The sequence below is a fragment of the Gossypium arboreum genome, chromosome 4, assembly GCF_025698485.1.
Source record: "Gossypium arboreum isolate Shixiya-1 chromosome 4, ASM2569848v2, whole genome shotgun sequence".
Taxonomy (NCBI): Eukaryota; Viridiplantae; Streptophyta; class Magnoliopsida; order Malvales; family Malvaceae; genus Gossypium; species Gossypium arboreum.
In genome coordinates this window covers 110,285,428-110,300,826 of record NC_069073.1, presented here as the reverse complement: position 1 = coordinate 110,300,826, position 15,399 = coordinate 110,285,428, and the positions used below count along the sequence as shown (strand labels likewise).

Below are 15,399 nucleotides of genomic sequence, written 5' to 3'. Positions count from 1 at the left end.
TCTGACTCTAAATCCATATGAATCGATGTTCACTCAGCAAGATAAGTTGTTAGCCTCTTAGCTTTTATCTATGATTAGTATGTCTTTATTATCGTATTTTTCAACTGCTAAATCTGCATGTGAAATCTGGAGCATCGCGACTTGTTTGTTCGCTACGTCCACTGGTGCGAAAACCTCTCGTATAAAACATGATCTGCATGCTATTAAGTAAGGTAACTTAACTGTACCACAATATATTGTCAAAATCCAGAAGATATGTGCCTTACTTGCAGCATCTGGATCTGCTGTTTCGAAGGCTGAAAAGGTTGAAGTGATCCTTGCCGAACTTCCGTTAGAATTTGATGCGATTTTAACAATGGCTTCATTCTCTTCGGAGACTCTTCCCTTCCAAAGATTGGTTAACATTCTCATAGAGTTTGAAAATTGTCAGATGAGAGCAGCCCGAGAGGTTCCGATGCATGCTCACTTGGTTCAAACACCGTTGGTTGTAGTGGTGACCAAATCAGATTCACATGATGTGTGTGGTGGGCATTCCACGGCTGGCTCGTGCGGGCACGATTTTCGTCCTTGAACTCAATGTCAAATTTGCGGCAAGTACGGGCATTTAACGCAACAGTGTTTCTACCGCTTCAATCGGGACTATGGTGGCTAGAATCCTTCGACGGCGCGCCATGGACAAGGGCTGTACGGTGACGCCTATGGTTGATTTGTTGGCTCTGGTGGACCTAGCCTGTGTGCGAAGATCGTTTCGACGCAAAACCCTAGTGATGCTTCGTGGGAAGAATGACCTTTTCAAAATTTTGAGTATCAGCCGCAACCTAGAGTACCTAACTCTTTTGACCATTCCAACCCTAATGGGGCTAATTATGAAAATGGGTTTGCTGGTGGCCATTATGACATGTTTCATAGTTATGCTGGTGGCCCAACAAATGGTCAACATGGATATGTTGGTGGATCTCAATCTAGGTGTAATTTTGGGCGAGACAACAGGCACAACGTTGGGCGTGCATTGGGGTGCAATTTGGGCCAGCGCTGTTCTGGGCCCTATGTTGGGGCACCCAGGCTGAGTGGTGTAGGCCAAGATATTGGGCCACCTAGTCACAATGGACAACAAAGTGGACCAATCAATGTTGGTACTAATATTGGCCAAAATTTTATTGGGCCTAATGCTAATCATGTTGATATTGCAGGCTCTGTGCCAAATAATGTTCCCGAAGTTCCATGGCGAACTAAACCACGAGCCCATGTGTTTGATTTTGATTCCTCACAATGTGTTGGGCTACCCTAAATCCCTGATTTTCATGCATCTGATTTTTCGGATGCCACACAGTATGACTCCAACTTTGATAATACTGATTCATATGTTCCTGTGCCGGTAGGAAACTCGTCATCGTATCTAGATTCCAGAGCCACACATCATGTCTGTCAGAATACTTCCGGTTTAAATGCCTCCACTCCATACTCAGGTATATCTTCTTTTTTAATGGGAAATGGGGCCCCCACTAAAATTTTGTCTATTGAGAATACTATTCTACTACAAAGATGAAGTTATTACACCTCACTAATGTTTTGTGCATACTGAGCATCCGAAAAAATCTCCTATCTGTCTCTCAGTTTGCTACTGAAAACAATGTATTTTTTAAATTTCACCCATCTTATTGTGTTCTTAAGGACATCCAGACATAGGAAATTTTACTATGGGGCCAAGTTCATGATGATCTCTATCAATTTTCAGTTGATCCGTCTGTCCCTTCTGATTCAATTTCTGCTGTTCACAATATCGGGCTTCAAGATTTTCCTTCAGATGATGATGCCTGTACTTTGTGGCATAAAAGACTTGGTCACCCTTCTTCTAAAATTGTTAAACTTGTTCTTAATAAATGTAGAGTTGTTTCAAATAAAATAAGTCTTGATAATATTTTCATTTCCTGTCAGAAGGGGAATCACATAAATTGCCCTTTTCACACTCTACTACTGAATATGTGGAACTATTTGAATTGGTTGTTTCTGATTTGTGGGGTCTGACTTCTGTTGCCTGTGGGGGTAATTTGTATTATGTTTCGTTCATTGACATGTGTAGTCGGTTTACTTGGGTTTATCTGATTAAACATAAATCTCAAGTAGTTGAATATTTTCTTCAGTTTTAGAAGATGGTTGTCACTCAATTTGGGAAGATATTAAAAAATTTCAGAGCGACTGGGTGGTGAGTTTCGTGCTTTTGCTTCAGTACTGGTTAGTCATGGGATACTTCATCGTCTCTCCTGCCCCTATACTTCGAAACAAAACAGTGTTGCTAAGCGTAAATACAGGCACATTGTGGAGGCCAGTCTTACACTGTTGGAACAGGCTAATCTACCCATGGATTACTAGGGTTATACGTTCTGCAATGTTGTACACCTTGTTAATAGATTGCCCACTCTAATTTTGAAAGGTCAGTCTCCGTATCAAATTCTTTATGGGAGTGAACCTACCTATGATCACCTCAGGGTATTTGGTTATTATTGTTTTTCGTATTTACATCCATTTATGCAACATAAGTTGGATTTTTCCTTACAACCATGTACGTTTCTGGGGTATAGTTCGCAACATAAAAGATAATACTGTCTCACAGCAGATGGTAAGATAATTGTTTCTCGTCATGTTATTTTTTATGAACGTCGTTTCTTGTTCCTTTTTCCATTTGTGGACGTGATTCAGAATCCTATATGTGTTACCACATTTGTTCCTATAGTTCAGTCATCCTTTCCTCTATTCACTGCAAAAACCAGCAGAACCATTGAATCTTCATCTGCGATTCATTTGCCTAATCCAGGTCGTGGTCCTGTGCAGTTCGATTTGGTTGCTTCACCAGCTACATGTAGTCTGTTAGAGATCATCCCTGTTGCTTAGTTGCTTGAGTCAGGAACTGTTCTAAGGGAGCATCAGCTTCGCAATCCACACACTGAAGCTAGTCAGTTACCCACTGTATTCCCAAATATTTCTTTTGTTTCTTCAAGAAATACTCACGCTATGGTTACTCGGTCTAAGGTAGGAATTTTTAGACCTAAAGCTTTGTCAGCAGTAGCTGTAGATTTTGAGCTACGCTCTATTGAGGATAATTTTTCTCATAAGGAGTGGAAGTTAGCTGTTCAAGTTGAATTTGATGCACTGATAGCTAACTCTACTTGGGAACTTGTTCCTTTACCTCATGGTCGAAAAGCGATTAGGTGCAAATGGCTTTTCAAAATCAATAAGAATCCTGATGGGTCAATTGATCGACGAAAGGCACAATTGGTAGCAAAAAGATGTTCACAAGTGCCTGGGTGTGACTTCAAATAAACATTTAGCCCGGTGGTCAAACCTACTACTATTCGAACCATTGTATCTATTATTGTATCTAATGGTTGGTAACTCCATCAAGTCGATATAAACAATGCATTTTTAAATGAAGATTTGACTGATGAAGTATTAATGCAGCAACCTCCAAGATATATTCAATATGGACCAAATGGTGAGACATTGGTGTGTCGTCTGATGAAGGCATTGTATAGGTTACGGCAAGCTCCTCATGCCTGGTTTGAGAAGTTGAAACAATTTCTTGTCTCTACTGGGTTTGTCTTATCTAAATCTGATGCCTCTTTATTTGTTAAAGTTTCAACCAAGTTTACTGTCTATGTTCTGGTTTATGTGGATGACATTATTATTATTGAGAGTTCGATTGACGAAATAAACTGTTTTGTTCAGCAATTACATAACAAATTTTTTCTGAAGGATATGGGTGATCTCCATTATTTTTTAGGGATCGAAGTCAGTAGATCCTCCAATGGAAATCTTCACTTATACCAGCACAAATACATTTGTGATCTTCTTGACAGAAGCTCTCTAGCTAATGCAAAGAGTGTTCATACGCCAATGGTTAGTTCGGCTACACTGTCTAAAGATGAGGGTGATCAGCTTGCTGATCCTACTGAGTATAAGTTTTGCTGGTGCTCTTCAATATGTGGTGTTAACTCGGCCAGATATTGCTTAGGTTGTAAATCGTGTGTGCCAATTCATGCATGCACCTACTATGATTCATCTGATAGCGTTAAAACGTATCTTGCGGTACCTGCGTGACACTCTCACTCATGGGTTGGTTTTTTGACGATCCGATAGATTATCTTTGGTAGGTTATGCTAATGCCAACTGGGGTCTTGATTTTGATGACAGCCGTTCTACTTCGGTGTATTGTGTCTACTTTGGTCATACACCTGTTTCGTGGTGTTCTAAGAAACAGCAAGTTGTTTCTCGCTCTACGACAGAGGCTAAATATCGCAATTTGGCTGCTGCTACCAGTGATGTTGCTTGGTTAACTTCTCTGTTGCCAAAATTACAACTCAGTTTTGTTGATACTCTTGCTGTTTGGTGTGATAATTCCAGTGCAGTAGCTGTTGCAGCTAATCCAGTTTTACACTCTAAGTTCAAACATGTCGAAGTTGACTTATTTTTTGTCCGCGAAAAAATGGCTAGTAGATCTCTTGTTGTCAACGAAGTACCAGCTTGTGACCAAGTTGCAGATATTTTCACTAAACCACAGCCTGTTTCTATTTTTACTCGTTTTCACCATTTCCTTCAGGTGTTACCAGTCGAGGAAGTTGGATGAATGTTAGAGCTACTAGTATAAAGTTGTTAGTTTGTTAATTAAGTTTGGTAATGCAGTTAGTTAGAAGCAGTTGTTGCTTAAGTCAGGTATGCAGTTGGATTAAGAGCAGTTACTCTTATTCATGTATATAAACACCATCTGTGGATTGATTCAAGGTAAGTAAAGAATACAAAAACAATTTCTCAATAATTTTTTTTCTCTCTAAAATTGATATCTGTTCTTTAGCATAGTATAGTACCTAATAAAAATGATCTATCAAGTATTGGTAATAGGCAAGCAAAAGGCCTGAGGTCGCAAAAATCAAGTGGGTACAGAGGCTGACATGTTTAGGAGGGAACGATCTTGTGAAAGGTCGGAGGGAGTAAAGCATAAAAAGACCTCTAAGAACCCCTTTTAAAGTAAGTCCATTATTCACCATCTTCAACCTTTCACTCATCTTAAATCAGATTACTAATTTAATCCTTGGAGTGCCAACCCAATGCCCCATAGCTTATCTTCCATTCCTTCTTGCAAGTCAGCTTACCTTCACGCTTCACATCCTTGCCCAAATTCATTCCATTCCAAGCTTGGATTAACAGTTATAAAAATGAATTAAATACTGGGGGACCTTCTACCTTTATAGATGTACTGGATTCAAAAATTAGACAACGATTCTAAAAGAGGACAATACTTAACTTATGCGATGATGATATCAACTGATGTACGTGGCGGGTCTAATAAAAAATATGCATGTGCGTATATGTATCTATACACATAAAAAGACTGAATGATGTGAGAACGTATACATTAGAGGAAGGTCTCCTTTGGTCCACATGCATGGACCCCATATGTAATGGAATGCACTGATAGATGCAATTGTATTGATGGTATAAATTTGGTGGTGAGTGCATGCACAGCATAACTGGTTGTTTATTTGTATATAGGAGCCAAAAGACACCATTATGGCGGGGGTTGTTCACCATTTGGCTTCAAGCATAGTTACGGGGACAGGACAGCTACCAAATGAGGGTAGCAATTGTAAATTATGGTCGTTTTTTGACTGATTGTTATGGCATTTATATATAATATCCAGAGTTCATAATAAACCCTAAACCCAACACAATTGTCCACTTTAAAGCATAGTATTCTAATCTCTCGTGCATGCCACCATAGCTATGTGGCTATATCATATATATATATAGCAGCTTATCTCTTAAAATAAAAAAAAGCCTTTCTTATGGTATTTTGTCCTCACCTATCATGTTAAGATTACAATTTCAACTTTGTTATCTTTACCCACAAATGTCAATCATCATCAATTTCGGTAAAGAAACACAACTCAATTGTAATTTAACCTTTGCTTGGGTATTGCCCTGTCACTTTCATGGTTTATTTACAAACTTTCAACTGGTTGGGTCTATATGTAAAGAGAAAATAACACTAACAAAGTTTTACTTTTATTTAGATTTAGGTTAATTTTGTATTTAATTAAAGTTAATTGAGATTTAATGTAATTATTAAATATTAAAAAATCTAAAAGAATATTAAAATAAAGATGTTGATTAAATAAAATCAAAGTTGGACATAAGTTTGGATTTTGAACTTAGTAGTAGCAAGTGGAACTCAGTGTTCAGTGTTCACGAACCTGAAATATAAAAGGATATATATACATATAGGTGAATAATTTATGTGCATGCTATATATATATATATATCACATGATAACAGTAACCTATTGATGATTGAATAGTATTACTATTTAGTATTGGTGGATCGACAATTACATCGCCACAAATAATAAAATTTAATTATTTTTATTAATATAAAAAAATAAAGAATCTAACAAATACTCACACCTTCAGCTGTGTTGTTGCAAGGCAGCTGCTAGGCATATATCTGGTTTTGGATAAGGAAAGCGACCCGCCGTCCATACTTGCCCTTACATGAATCCTCTCCGTCCCGTCCCGTTCCACATCGGGCTCGACGCTGTCCCACTTCCTCTAGCAACCCATTCCCCGCCCCCTTTCTAATTTTATAAACTGTCATTGTTTTATTTTATTTTATTTCTTTTTGAATTATTATTGCAATTAATATATATAAATAGCATTTTAATGAACAAAAATTATGTATGTATCATTTTATTAATCTGGGTAGTTGTTGACACTAGTGGTGAATGAGTACAAAATAAGGAGATAATAATGTTAAAAAAGCTAATTCACTTGTTATAGGTGGAAAGCCAGAGTTGAAAGGAAAACAAAGAGAGGAGACTCTAGAGAGCTAAGACTTAAGGGAGCAAGATGAGCTAAAGATCCTTCATTCATCGTGGGTTGAGATAGGGCAAAGGTTTTCTTGCTTGATAATGCCATGTCATCGACGGTACAAAGGGTGGTTCGCCCAAGTGGCAAATCAAGTGGCAAGCTTGTAATATGTCGATTGTTGTCAAGCATAGTATTGTATGTGCTTGCTCTGACATTCCATTTGTTGAAGTAATATGAGATTATTCAGTCTCAGTGATACTTTAGTAATCCCCTCCTGAAGATGAGATTATGCCGCTAATAGCAAGTAGCCCATGGAAGGTTCGCTAAAAACGGTTAGCCTGATAGAGGGTCCAACAAGTGGTCGAAAACGGGCGGTTTCCCTATGAATGGTGTCAAGCGTGAGGCATGCAAGTGGTTGATCATTGGGTGACCAGCTTGATGGTACTAGACAAAGAGTTGTCGTGTTGCCACGTGTCTCAGCCAGAGTAAAGGTATATCAATAGTAAAATCTAACAATAAATAAATTTTAAGTTGTTGATTGAATGATACCTTGTTATGCTAATTTTATTGAAAGCAAAATATTTTAGGATTATTTAATTTTAATTGTAATTATACAAAGGTATTGATTGATGTGAACTTTATCTACATTGATTGTAATTGATATTCTTTTAGAATTATATTACGTAATTTTGATTGTAATTTTAGTTTTACACAATTAAACGTGGTAATTTTATGGTTTTTTCAAGGAAAAAATATAATGTTTGCAAATATGAATATTATAAATGAAATTATTAGAAAAAAAGTTATAAATATATAATTATTTCTTAGCAAATATAAAAGGAATAGATTTTAACAAATAAATCAATCCTACCATTTAACAAAATTGACCTTTTTCACAATGAGTTGGATGCAAACACCACAATGGGACATTATTTCCTTAAAATATAACAAAAAGTATGTGCATATTAATTGTTAATCGATTTAAAATTTATTTATTTTTCTTATAAAACTATTCATTTTTAATATCAAATAAAATGATCATTAAAAAGCGAAAAGTATAAATTCCATTATCAAATTAATAAAAATAGATTAATCTGGTTTAAATTAATGTGTTTATTAGTCTTGATTCACAGAGATTTACTGAAAGATTGATGTCCTGGTTAGTGGGGATGTGTTAATGTATTATTATTTTAGCCCTATAAATACTGGAAACTAGCTAAGCTTTGTCCCGAATAAAAGAGAGCTCATCTCTCATTCTACCAACCCACATTTGCCAAAAGCTATTCAGTTTCATCGCTTTGTTTTTGTTTTTGTGTTTTTGTGTTTTTTTTTTATCCTTTGCTGGCAACAGTAGATTAGGCGAGAGGAAAAAAGAGTGAGTTTTTTTTAGATGGACACGTATACAGTTCATCTAGCGATGGCGGCTCTGGTCGGAGCTTCGTTGGTGGCAGTGTCGGCGTATTATATGCATAGGAAAACCTTAAATCAGTTGCTGGAGTTTGCCAAGACGGTGGAGAGGGAAAGGGAGGACATTTCCGAGGGAGAAGAGTCGCCACAGCCGCAGCACTCCAAAAAACGGCGCGGCCAACACTTCCGCTGGAAGGGGAACGGATACTACCGCCGCGGTTCGGCGTCTTTGCCGGATGTTACTGTGATATCCGGCGGATTTGATGGAGAAGAGAAACGCAATGGTCCTGTCAATGTCGACGGGATTCCTCCCGGTTTGCCGAGGCTCCATACTCTGCCTGAAGGTAAACTTAGGATTTTGAACTCAAGAGCTTTTGGTTTTATGAGTTATTTAAATAAATGTAAAGTGTAAAAGTAAATGGCCTTTTGCGTTGACAAAATAAAGTTTTGCACATTGCAGAATTAAACAGCTCGAGAACTTGTTTTCTTTGTGTATTTCCATCTTTTTTTTTTTTACTTTTTGATAAGACACCCTGAAAATTATCACTGATTTTTGTTACCTTCAATGAAGGAAAAAGGGGAAATAGATTTACAACTAAACATGAAAAGAAAAGACTCCAATTTGAAACTTACTTTACTGCTTTTCTGTACGGAAGTACTTCAATGAAGAATCAATCTTGTTTTCTAGAGCATCTGAATCCAAATTTTGCTGACCTTCAAGCATGAAAACATGAAAAAAAGCAACTGAGCCCCCCCTTTTTTTTCCCATTTATGATCATTGGCTGCGGGTTACTTTCACTTTAGGGCTTGAAAAGAAAATTTATTGTTTTGAGCTATGTAACATGCATACTTTATATCTATAAAAATAATCTTTTTGCTGTATGGAACTCCAGCTAAGAGATCTGGAAGTCTTATCCGACCCACTTCTCCAAAGTCCCCTAGTGCAAGTGCCTTTGAGAGCATAGAAGGGTCGGACGATGAAGATAATATCACCGACAGTTCTAAGTTAGACATTACATATCTGCATACTAATGGAAATGCCGTGAGTAAACTTTCTTCCCTCTTCCTGCAGAAGTTTCTTCTGCTACGTACTCATAGTTTGTTGGGAGTTTGATCAAAACTATTTACTTAAATATCTCACATGTGTAGGGCCCAAATTTGCCTGATCACATCAATGCTAATGGAGAGGCAATGCAGATAGCTGCTTCTAGTATGATTCGGTCCCATAGTATAGCCGGTGACCTCCATGGTGTTCAACCTGATCCTATTGCAGCTGATATTCTAAGGAAAGAGCCAGAGCAAGAAACTTTTGCACGACTTAAAATTTCCCCTTCTGGTATTTGACTCTTTGTGATATGTGTGACTATAGGCTTCTAAGTAATAGGTTTGAATCATAATGTTTATTATTGCTTCTTACGGCCCTTTCACCATTACTTGTATTCTAATGCTTAAATCATGTGTGCATTTAAAGTTCTCAACATGTTAAATATTTAGCAGTTTATTTAACTAAAAATTCTAACATTCAAAGTAGACCTAAAATCCATTCCTGCATGATTTTTTAAGACATGCTTAGCATTGTTTTAGAAAATATAAGTTAAATGGATTTTTAGTGTTTGTCAAATAGCCTAAGATAGTGTATATGTTTATTCCCCTGTTTGAAAGATTGCAAAGTCCTATCTTTAAGTTTAAGGTTTATGATGTCAGGTTTTATAACTACAATTTGCCAATCTGTTTTTTGTTATTTGTTGTATTCTACCAGAGGTACCATCGCCGGATGAAGTTGAGGTCTATGTAGTTCTGCAAGAATGCCTGGAAATGCGGAAAAGATATGTATTCAAGGAGGCAGTTGCTCCTTGGGAAAAAGAAGTTATATCAGACCCAAGCACACCAAAACCTAATCCAGAGCCCTTTTTTTATGCTCCTGAAGGAAAATCTGATGTAAATTTACCTCAAGTACCTTGCATTTTTCATCATTCTTCCTTAGGGTTGTAAATATGCCTACCCTTTTTTGCAGCATTATTTTGAGATGCAAGATGGAGTAATACATGTCTATGACAATAAAGATAGTAAGTATTGAGAGGCCTTACGCTGAACCTTTCTTACTTGTGATATGATCTGAACTGCTATGCTTAATCATCTATTTTCATTCTTTTCCATTTCAGCTAGAAGGGAGCTCTTTCCTGTAGCTGATGCGACAACCTTTTTCACTGACTTGCACCACATACTTCGCGTTATAGCGGCAGGCAATATCAGAACTTTGTGTTTTCACCGGCTAAATCTTCTAGAACAAGTGAATGCTTCACCCTGCTTATGAAGTGCGTGCTAATTTTGTAACTTCTTATATTTGATCATTAAAATACTTTTTCATTTTGAGTTCATTCAGAAATTCAATCTTCATTTGATGCTAAATGCGGATAGAGAATTTCTGGCTCAGAAAAGTGCACCACATAGGGACTTCTATAACGTAAGGAAAGTTGATACACATGTGCATCATTCAGCGTGCATGAACCAGAAACACCTTTTGAGGTTTATCAAGTCGAAGTTGAGGAAAGAACCGGATGAGGTAACTTTTATTCTTGTTGATTCCCTCTGGTGTGTTTACAGGGGACCTTAAAATTGCTATTGACCTATTAAACCTGAGCGCTTTTCAAGTTAAAGCATGTACACATGATTTTGCCATTGTTCATTGCTAGGGGGTTTCGGTGCTATGTAAATGTGTCTTTAAGTGTTGTCCTCTTTTTCAAATTGTGATCCTTTTTCTTATATTCATTTTCTAATGTGGAAGTTGCAGTCAAGCTCATTTGTTTGGTTTGATCAATCATAACAACACATATGTGATGTAGGAATAGCCTGATTGCTTTTCTGCTAAAGCTGTGGAAGTGGTGCATATGAAAAGACTCTTTTTTCCCCAAAAGTTGTTCACTGGGTTCTTCTTTGTTCAGGTTGTAATATTTCGAGATGGGACATATTTGACCTTGAAAGAAGTTTTTGAGAGCTTAGATTTAACTGGGTAATAATCTTGTTCTACCTATATTTTTTCTTTTGTTAAAAAAAAGGAAGGGAGAGATTATGCCGCTAATTATAATTCATTTTTGCTTTTGTTTGAGCAGGTATGATTTAAATGTGGACCTTCTTGATGTTCATGCTGACAAAAGTACCTTTCATCGGTTTGATAAATTTAACCTCAAGTATAATCCTTGCGGTCAAAGTAGGCTCAGGGAGATTTTCCTCAAGCAAGACAATCTTATCCAAGGTATATCCTTTATATTTTCTTAATTTTGGGGACAAGGGAGTATTGTGCCAAGACCAGATTGAAATAAGCAATTAATTTATATTAATTTGCTATGGCAAGTGTTTGTTTGATCTTTAAAATATAATATGATTTGGATATGGTGCTGAATCTAATATGTTTCTGCCCTTCCAATCTTTATTTGAAAGAACAATCAGTTTCTCTTATTCATATTTACGCATTGTTGTACGTTATAAGGTGGTGTTCTGATTCTTTTGCTGTAAACATGATTCCATATCTTTGTATTTTTTATTGATTTATTGCTCTGAAAGAATCTTTTCTTTCTGGTGATGTTTAATGTGAAATTACAGTTTGACTATTGTATCTCTGTAGGTCGATTCCTTGGTGAGTTGACAAAGGAAGTGTTTTCTGATCTTGCTGCAAGCAAATATCAAGTATTTCCTTATTCCCCACAAATACATTTTATCCCTGAGATTAGATTCTGCTCTGGCTCCTTGGATCTGGAGACAGAACTTTGAGCACTTGAGTAAAACCGTCATATGGTGGATGATTCTTCTATAAATTTGCTTTGAATGTTTAACTTAATTTTATGAGGAGCTATATGTAATCAATGAGCCAAATTATGGATTACTAATGTTTTCTTTTAATAATATGCATGAGGATGCTCCCTCTCTTTTTATGGACCCAACCATGTTCTCTGGGTTTTACTTTGTTTTGATGTTCAATTTGATTGTTGCAGATGGCTGAATACAGAATATCAATATATGGTAGGAAGCAAAGTGAGTGGGACCAACTGGCTAGTTGGATTGTTAACAATGATTTGTACAGTGAGAATGTTGTTTGGTTAATTCAGGTGCGAATAATCTCATTGAAATCTCAGTACCTAGTCACTAACCACTTTTCTGTTATATCTTGTGAACCTTTCTAAAGTAAGACAGTGACCACACAGAAAAAACTATTGATTTTTGGCTAGGCACTGTGACATTTCTTCTATTTTTTGTTTCAGATCCCTCGACTCTACAATGTTTACAAAGAGATGGGGATTGTTACTTCATTTCAGAACATTCTTGACAACATTTTTATACCTCTGTTTGAGGTTACTGTGGATCCAGATTCACATCCTCAGTTACATGTTTTCTTGAAGCAGGTCTTGTATCTTTTTTTCTTTAACCATTTATTTTGGCAATGGTTTGGTGTGGATTGCATTGTGCCTTTGTTTGCATTGTTCGTCATGGCAACTGCTGCTTGTTGGCAATTCAGGTTGTAGGGCTAGATTTGGTAGATGATGAGAGTAAGCCTGAAAGACGCCCCACCAAACACATGCCAACACCAGATCAATGGACTAATGTATTTAATCCTGCATTCTCCTACTATGCGTATTATTGCTACGCAAACCTCTATACCTTAAACAAGGTATGTATTATATAAGTGGACCTGGTTTTAATCTTTACTAGATTTGAAGACTTTTATTGTCTTTTTTATTTCCAAATTACCTGTGCCAAGTTAAAGAAATGACTTTCGAGAATAGTTGGTTAAAAATAACTTTTTTTCTATATCATCTTCAATACTGCCTTTCTTCTTTAAATCCACAATAGATTCATCCACATTGGCATACCATTTGGTATAAAATGCTGAACCATGTGGCACGATTTTTGCAGCTTCGTGAATCCAAGGGCATGACAACCATCAAATTCCGACCACATTCTGGGGAGGTACTCATGAAAGTTATACGCTACCTTCATGAATATTTTTTTTTTTTTGTCCCTCATATTTATTGTATTTTCAGGCTGGTGATATTGACCACCTTGCTGCAACATTTCTAACTGCTCATAATATTGCACATGGAATCAATTTAAGGAAATCTCCTGTACTACAGTATCTTTATTATTTGGCACAGGTAAGAAGAAAAGGAAACTTAAAAATATTTGAGTTAATCAATAGGAAGGGAATTTCTAACCGTTGTCATGGATTGGCATATTGGTACCAGATTGGCTTGGCTATGTCTCCTCTGAGCAACAATTCCTTGTTTCTGGACTATCATCGGAATCCTTTTCCAATGTTTTTCCTTCGTGGTCTGAATGTTTCCTTGTCTACGGATGATCCACTTCAAATACACTTAACAAAGGAACCTTTGGTGGAAGAATATAGCATAGCTGCTTCTGTAGTCTCTTCTCTCTCTCTCTCTAGGCAACTATATCTATACTTTATCTAATGTTAAAGTAAATTAAAGCCTTTGAACTGCAGGTGTGGAAGCTGAGTGCATGTGATTTATGTGAGATTGCCCGTAATTCAGTCTACCAGTCTGGTTTTTCACATGCTTTGAAGGTACATGCTTTTATTCGGAGACTACTGAGCTGATTCCTTCTTGAAATGATGGATTTATTAAAATTAGTTGTATTTTATTTATTTTTTTCAGTCACACTGGATTGGAAAGGAGTATTACAAGAGAGGGCCTAATGGAAATGAGATACAGAGGACAAATGTACCTCATATCCGGCTGGAATTTCGTGACAGGGTAAATAGTGTTTTTCCTGGTCATGCATTAAAGCCTAAAGGGGCTTCAATAACCTTAATACACCGCATTTACTGGTTTACTACTTTTAAATCAATCATGGTATCTGGGAGTAATTAAATTAAGCAAATTCGACATATATACTATAATTTACTGCAGATCTGGAGAGAGGAGATGCAGCTGGTGTACCTGGGCAATGCCATTATCCCTGAAGAAGTGGACAAGTAATGTGCAACCATACTGCACAAAATTCCATTGTTTAACACTACACATCACATATACTGAGGAGGTAGCCATCTGATTCTCTTCTGGTCCTGTTCTCTGTAGATTTCTAGTTTATCAATAAACAATTGGATTTATTTGAATAATAATACGAGGGATTATGTGGGGCAGTGGCATTTATTTATTACAACAGCAGGAGGCGGCAAAGAAAAGAAGCTGGCCTTTGGACATGAATCCTGCATAAAAAAAGGGATATGACGATCAACATGGGAAGCTAATGGATGGTATTTACAAGGCCACTGGTTGGGCAAAGCAAAAGCAAAGCTTAGCTTGTAGGTGGTGGTGGTGGAGGGAAACTTCTGCAAACATGACAAACACAAGAGGAAGCAGAATCCTTAAACAATACCATTTCAGATGACAATCAAAGATGATATCTTCTATTGTTAGGTAGGTTAAAGCTATCATAGAATACTACTACTTACTGTTATATATAGTTACTACAATAATATATATTTATTTATCAAGGTAGGAAGTTTGCTCTCTTCTCTTGTCTTCTCATGCATTATCAATTTTGACCAGACTTCTAATTTCAATGTTATTCGAAAATAATCATTTATAAAATTAATATAACTTGGAAGCCACTATTTTAAGTTTGGTTACCCGACCTGAACTAGGATTCAGTTAATTGATTATGTTTTATTCACTTCACGATTTACATCCAAATTATCATATTAATATTGTCTCAATAAAAATGTAGCAGCTGACATTTTCTAAGTCAAATTTTTTGAACTTTAACCTCGGTATTTAAATATTTTAATCAATTAAATTTTATTAGAAAACATATTTTTTATTTTCGAAAAAGGAATTAAGCTTTATTAAAAGATAAAAAACTGTTCGAAGCATAGTGCGTCGTTGCATATCACATAAAAGTAAGAGAATTAGGCAACAGAAAAAACTTCGCCATGAAACATCATTCTTCTAGGGAGGAATAGGATGTAAAAAACTCTTTAGTACGGCCGAAGCATCAGCACATTTGTTGCCTTCTCAGAACACATGCTTCAAGGATTTCAAAGTCATCTTGAGAAGGAATATCCTATCTTCATCAATCAAAGGTGACAATATAATATTAGTATCTCTATTAAAAAGCAATC

The 15,399-nt window shown here is 36.5% G+C and overlaps 1 protein-coding gene across 1 annotated transcript; it reads left to right on the top strand.

Annotated features, from left to right (window-relative positions):
• The first annotated feature begins 7,898 nt into the window (after nt 1-7,898).
• On the top strand, nt 7,899-14,878 carry LOC108460736 (AMP deaminase-like). The gene is made up of 20 exons (XM_017760355.2): nt 7,899-8,608; nt 9,158-9,306; nt 9,414-9,600; nt 10,024-10,202; nt 10,279-10,330; nt 10,427-10,554; nt 10,648-10,827; nt 11,207-11,274; nt 11,375-11,517; nt 11,887-11,948; nt 12,254-12,367; nt 12,521-12,661; nt 12,775-12,927; nt 13,173-13,226; nt 13,301-13,411; nt 13,502-13,675; nt 13,759-13,839; nt 13,931-14,029; nt 14,186-14,315; nt 14,420-14,878. Exons 1-19 carry the CDS (start codon nt 8,248-8,250, stop codon nt 14,252-14,254), a joined length of 2,505 nt encoding a protein of 834 aa, XP_017615844.1. The 5' UTR covers nt 7,899-8,247; the 3' UTR covers nt 14,255-14,315; nt 14,420-14,878.
• Nucleotides 14,879-15,399: the final 521 nt, after the last annotated feature.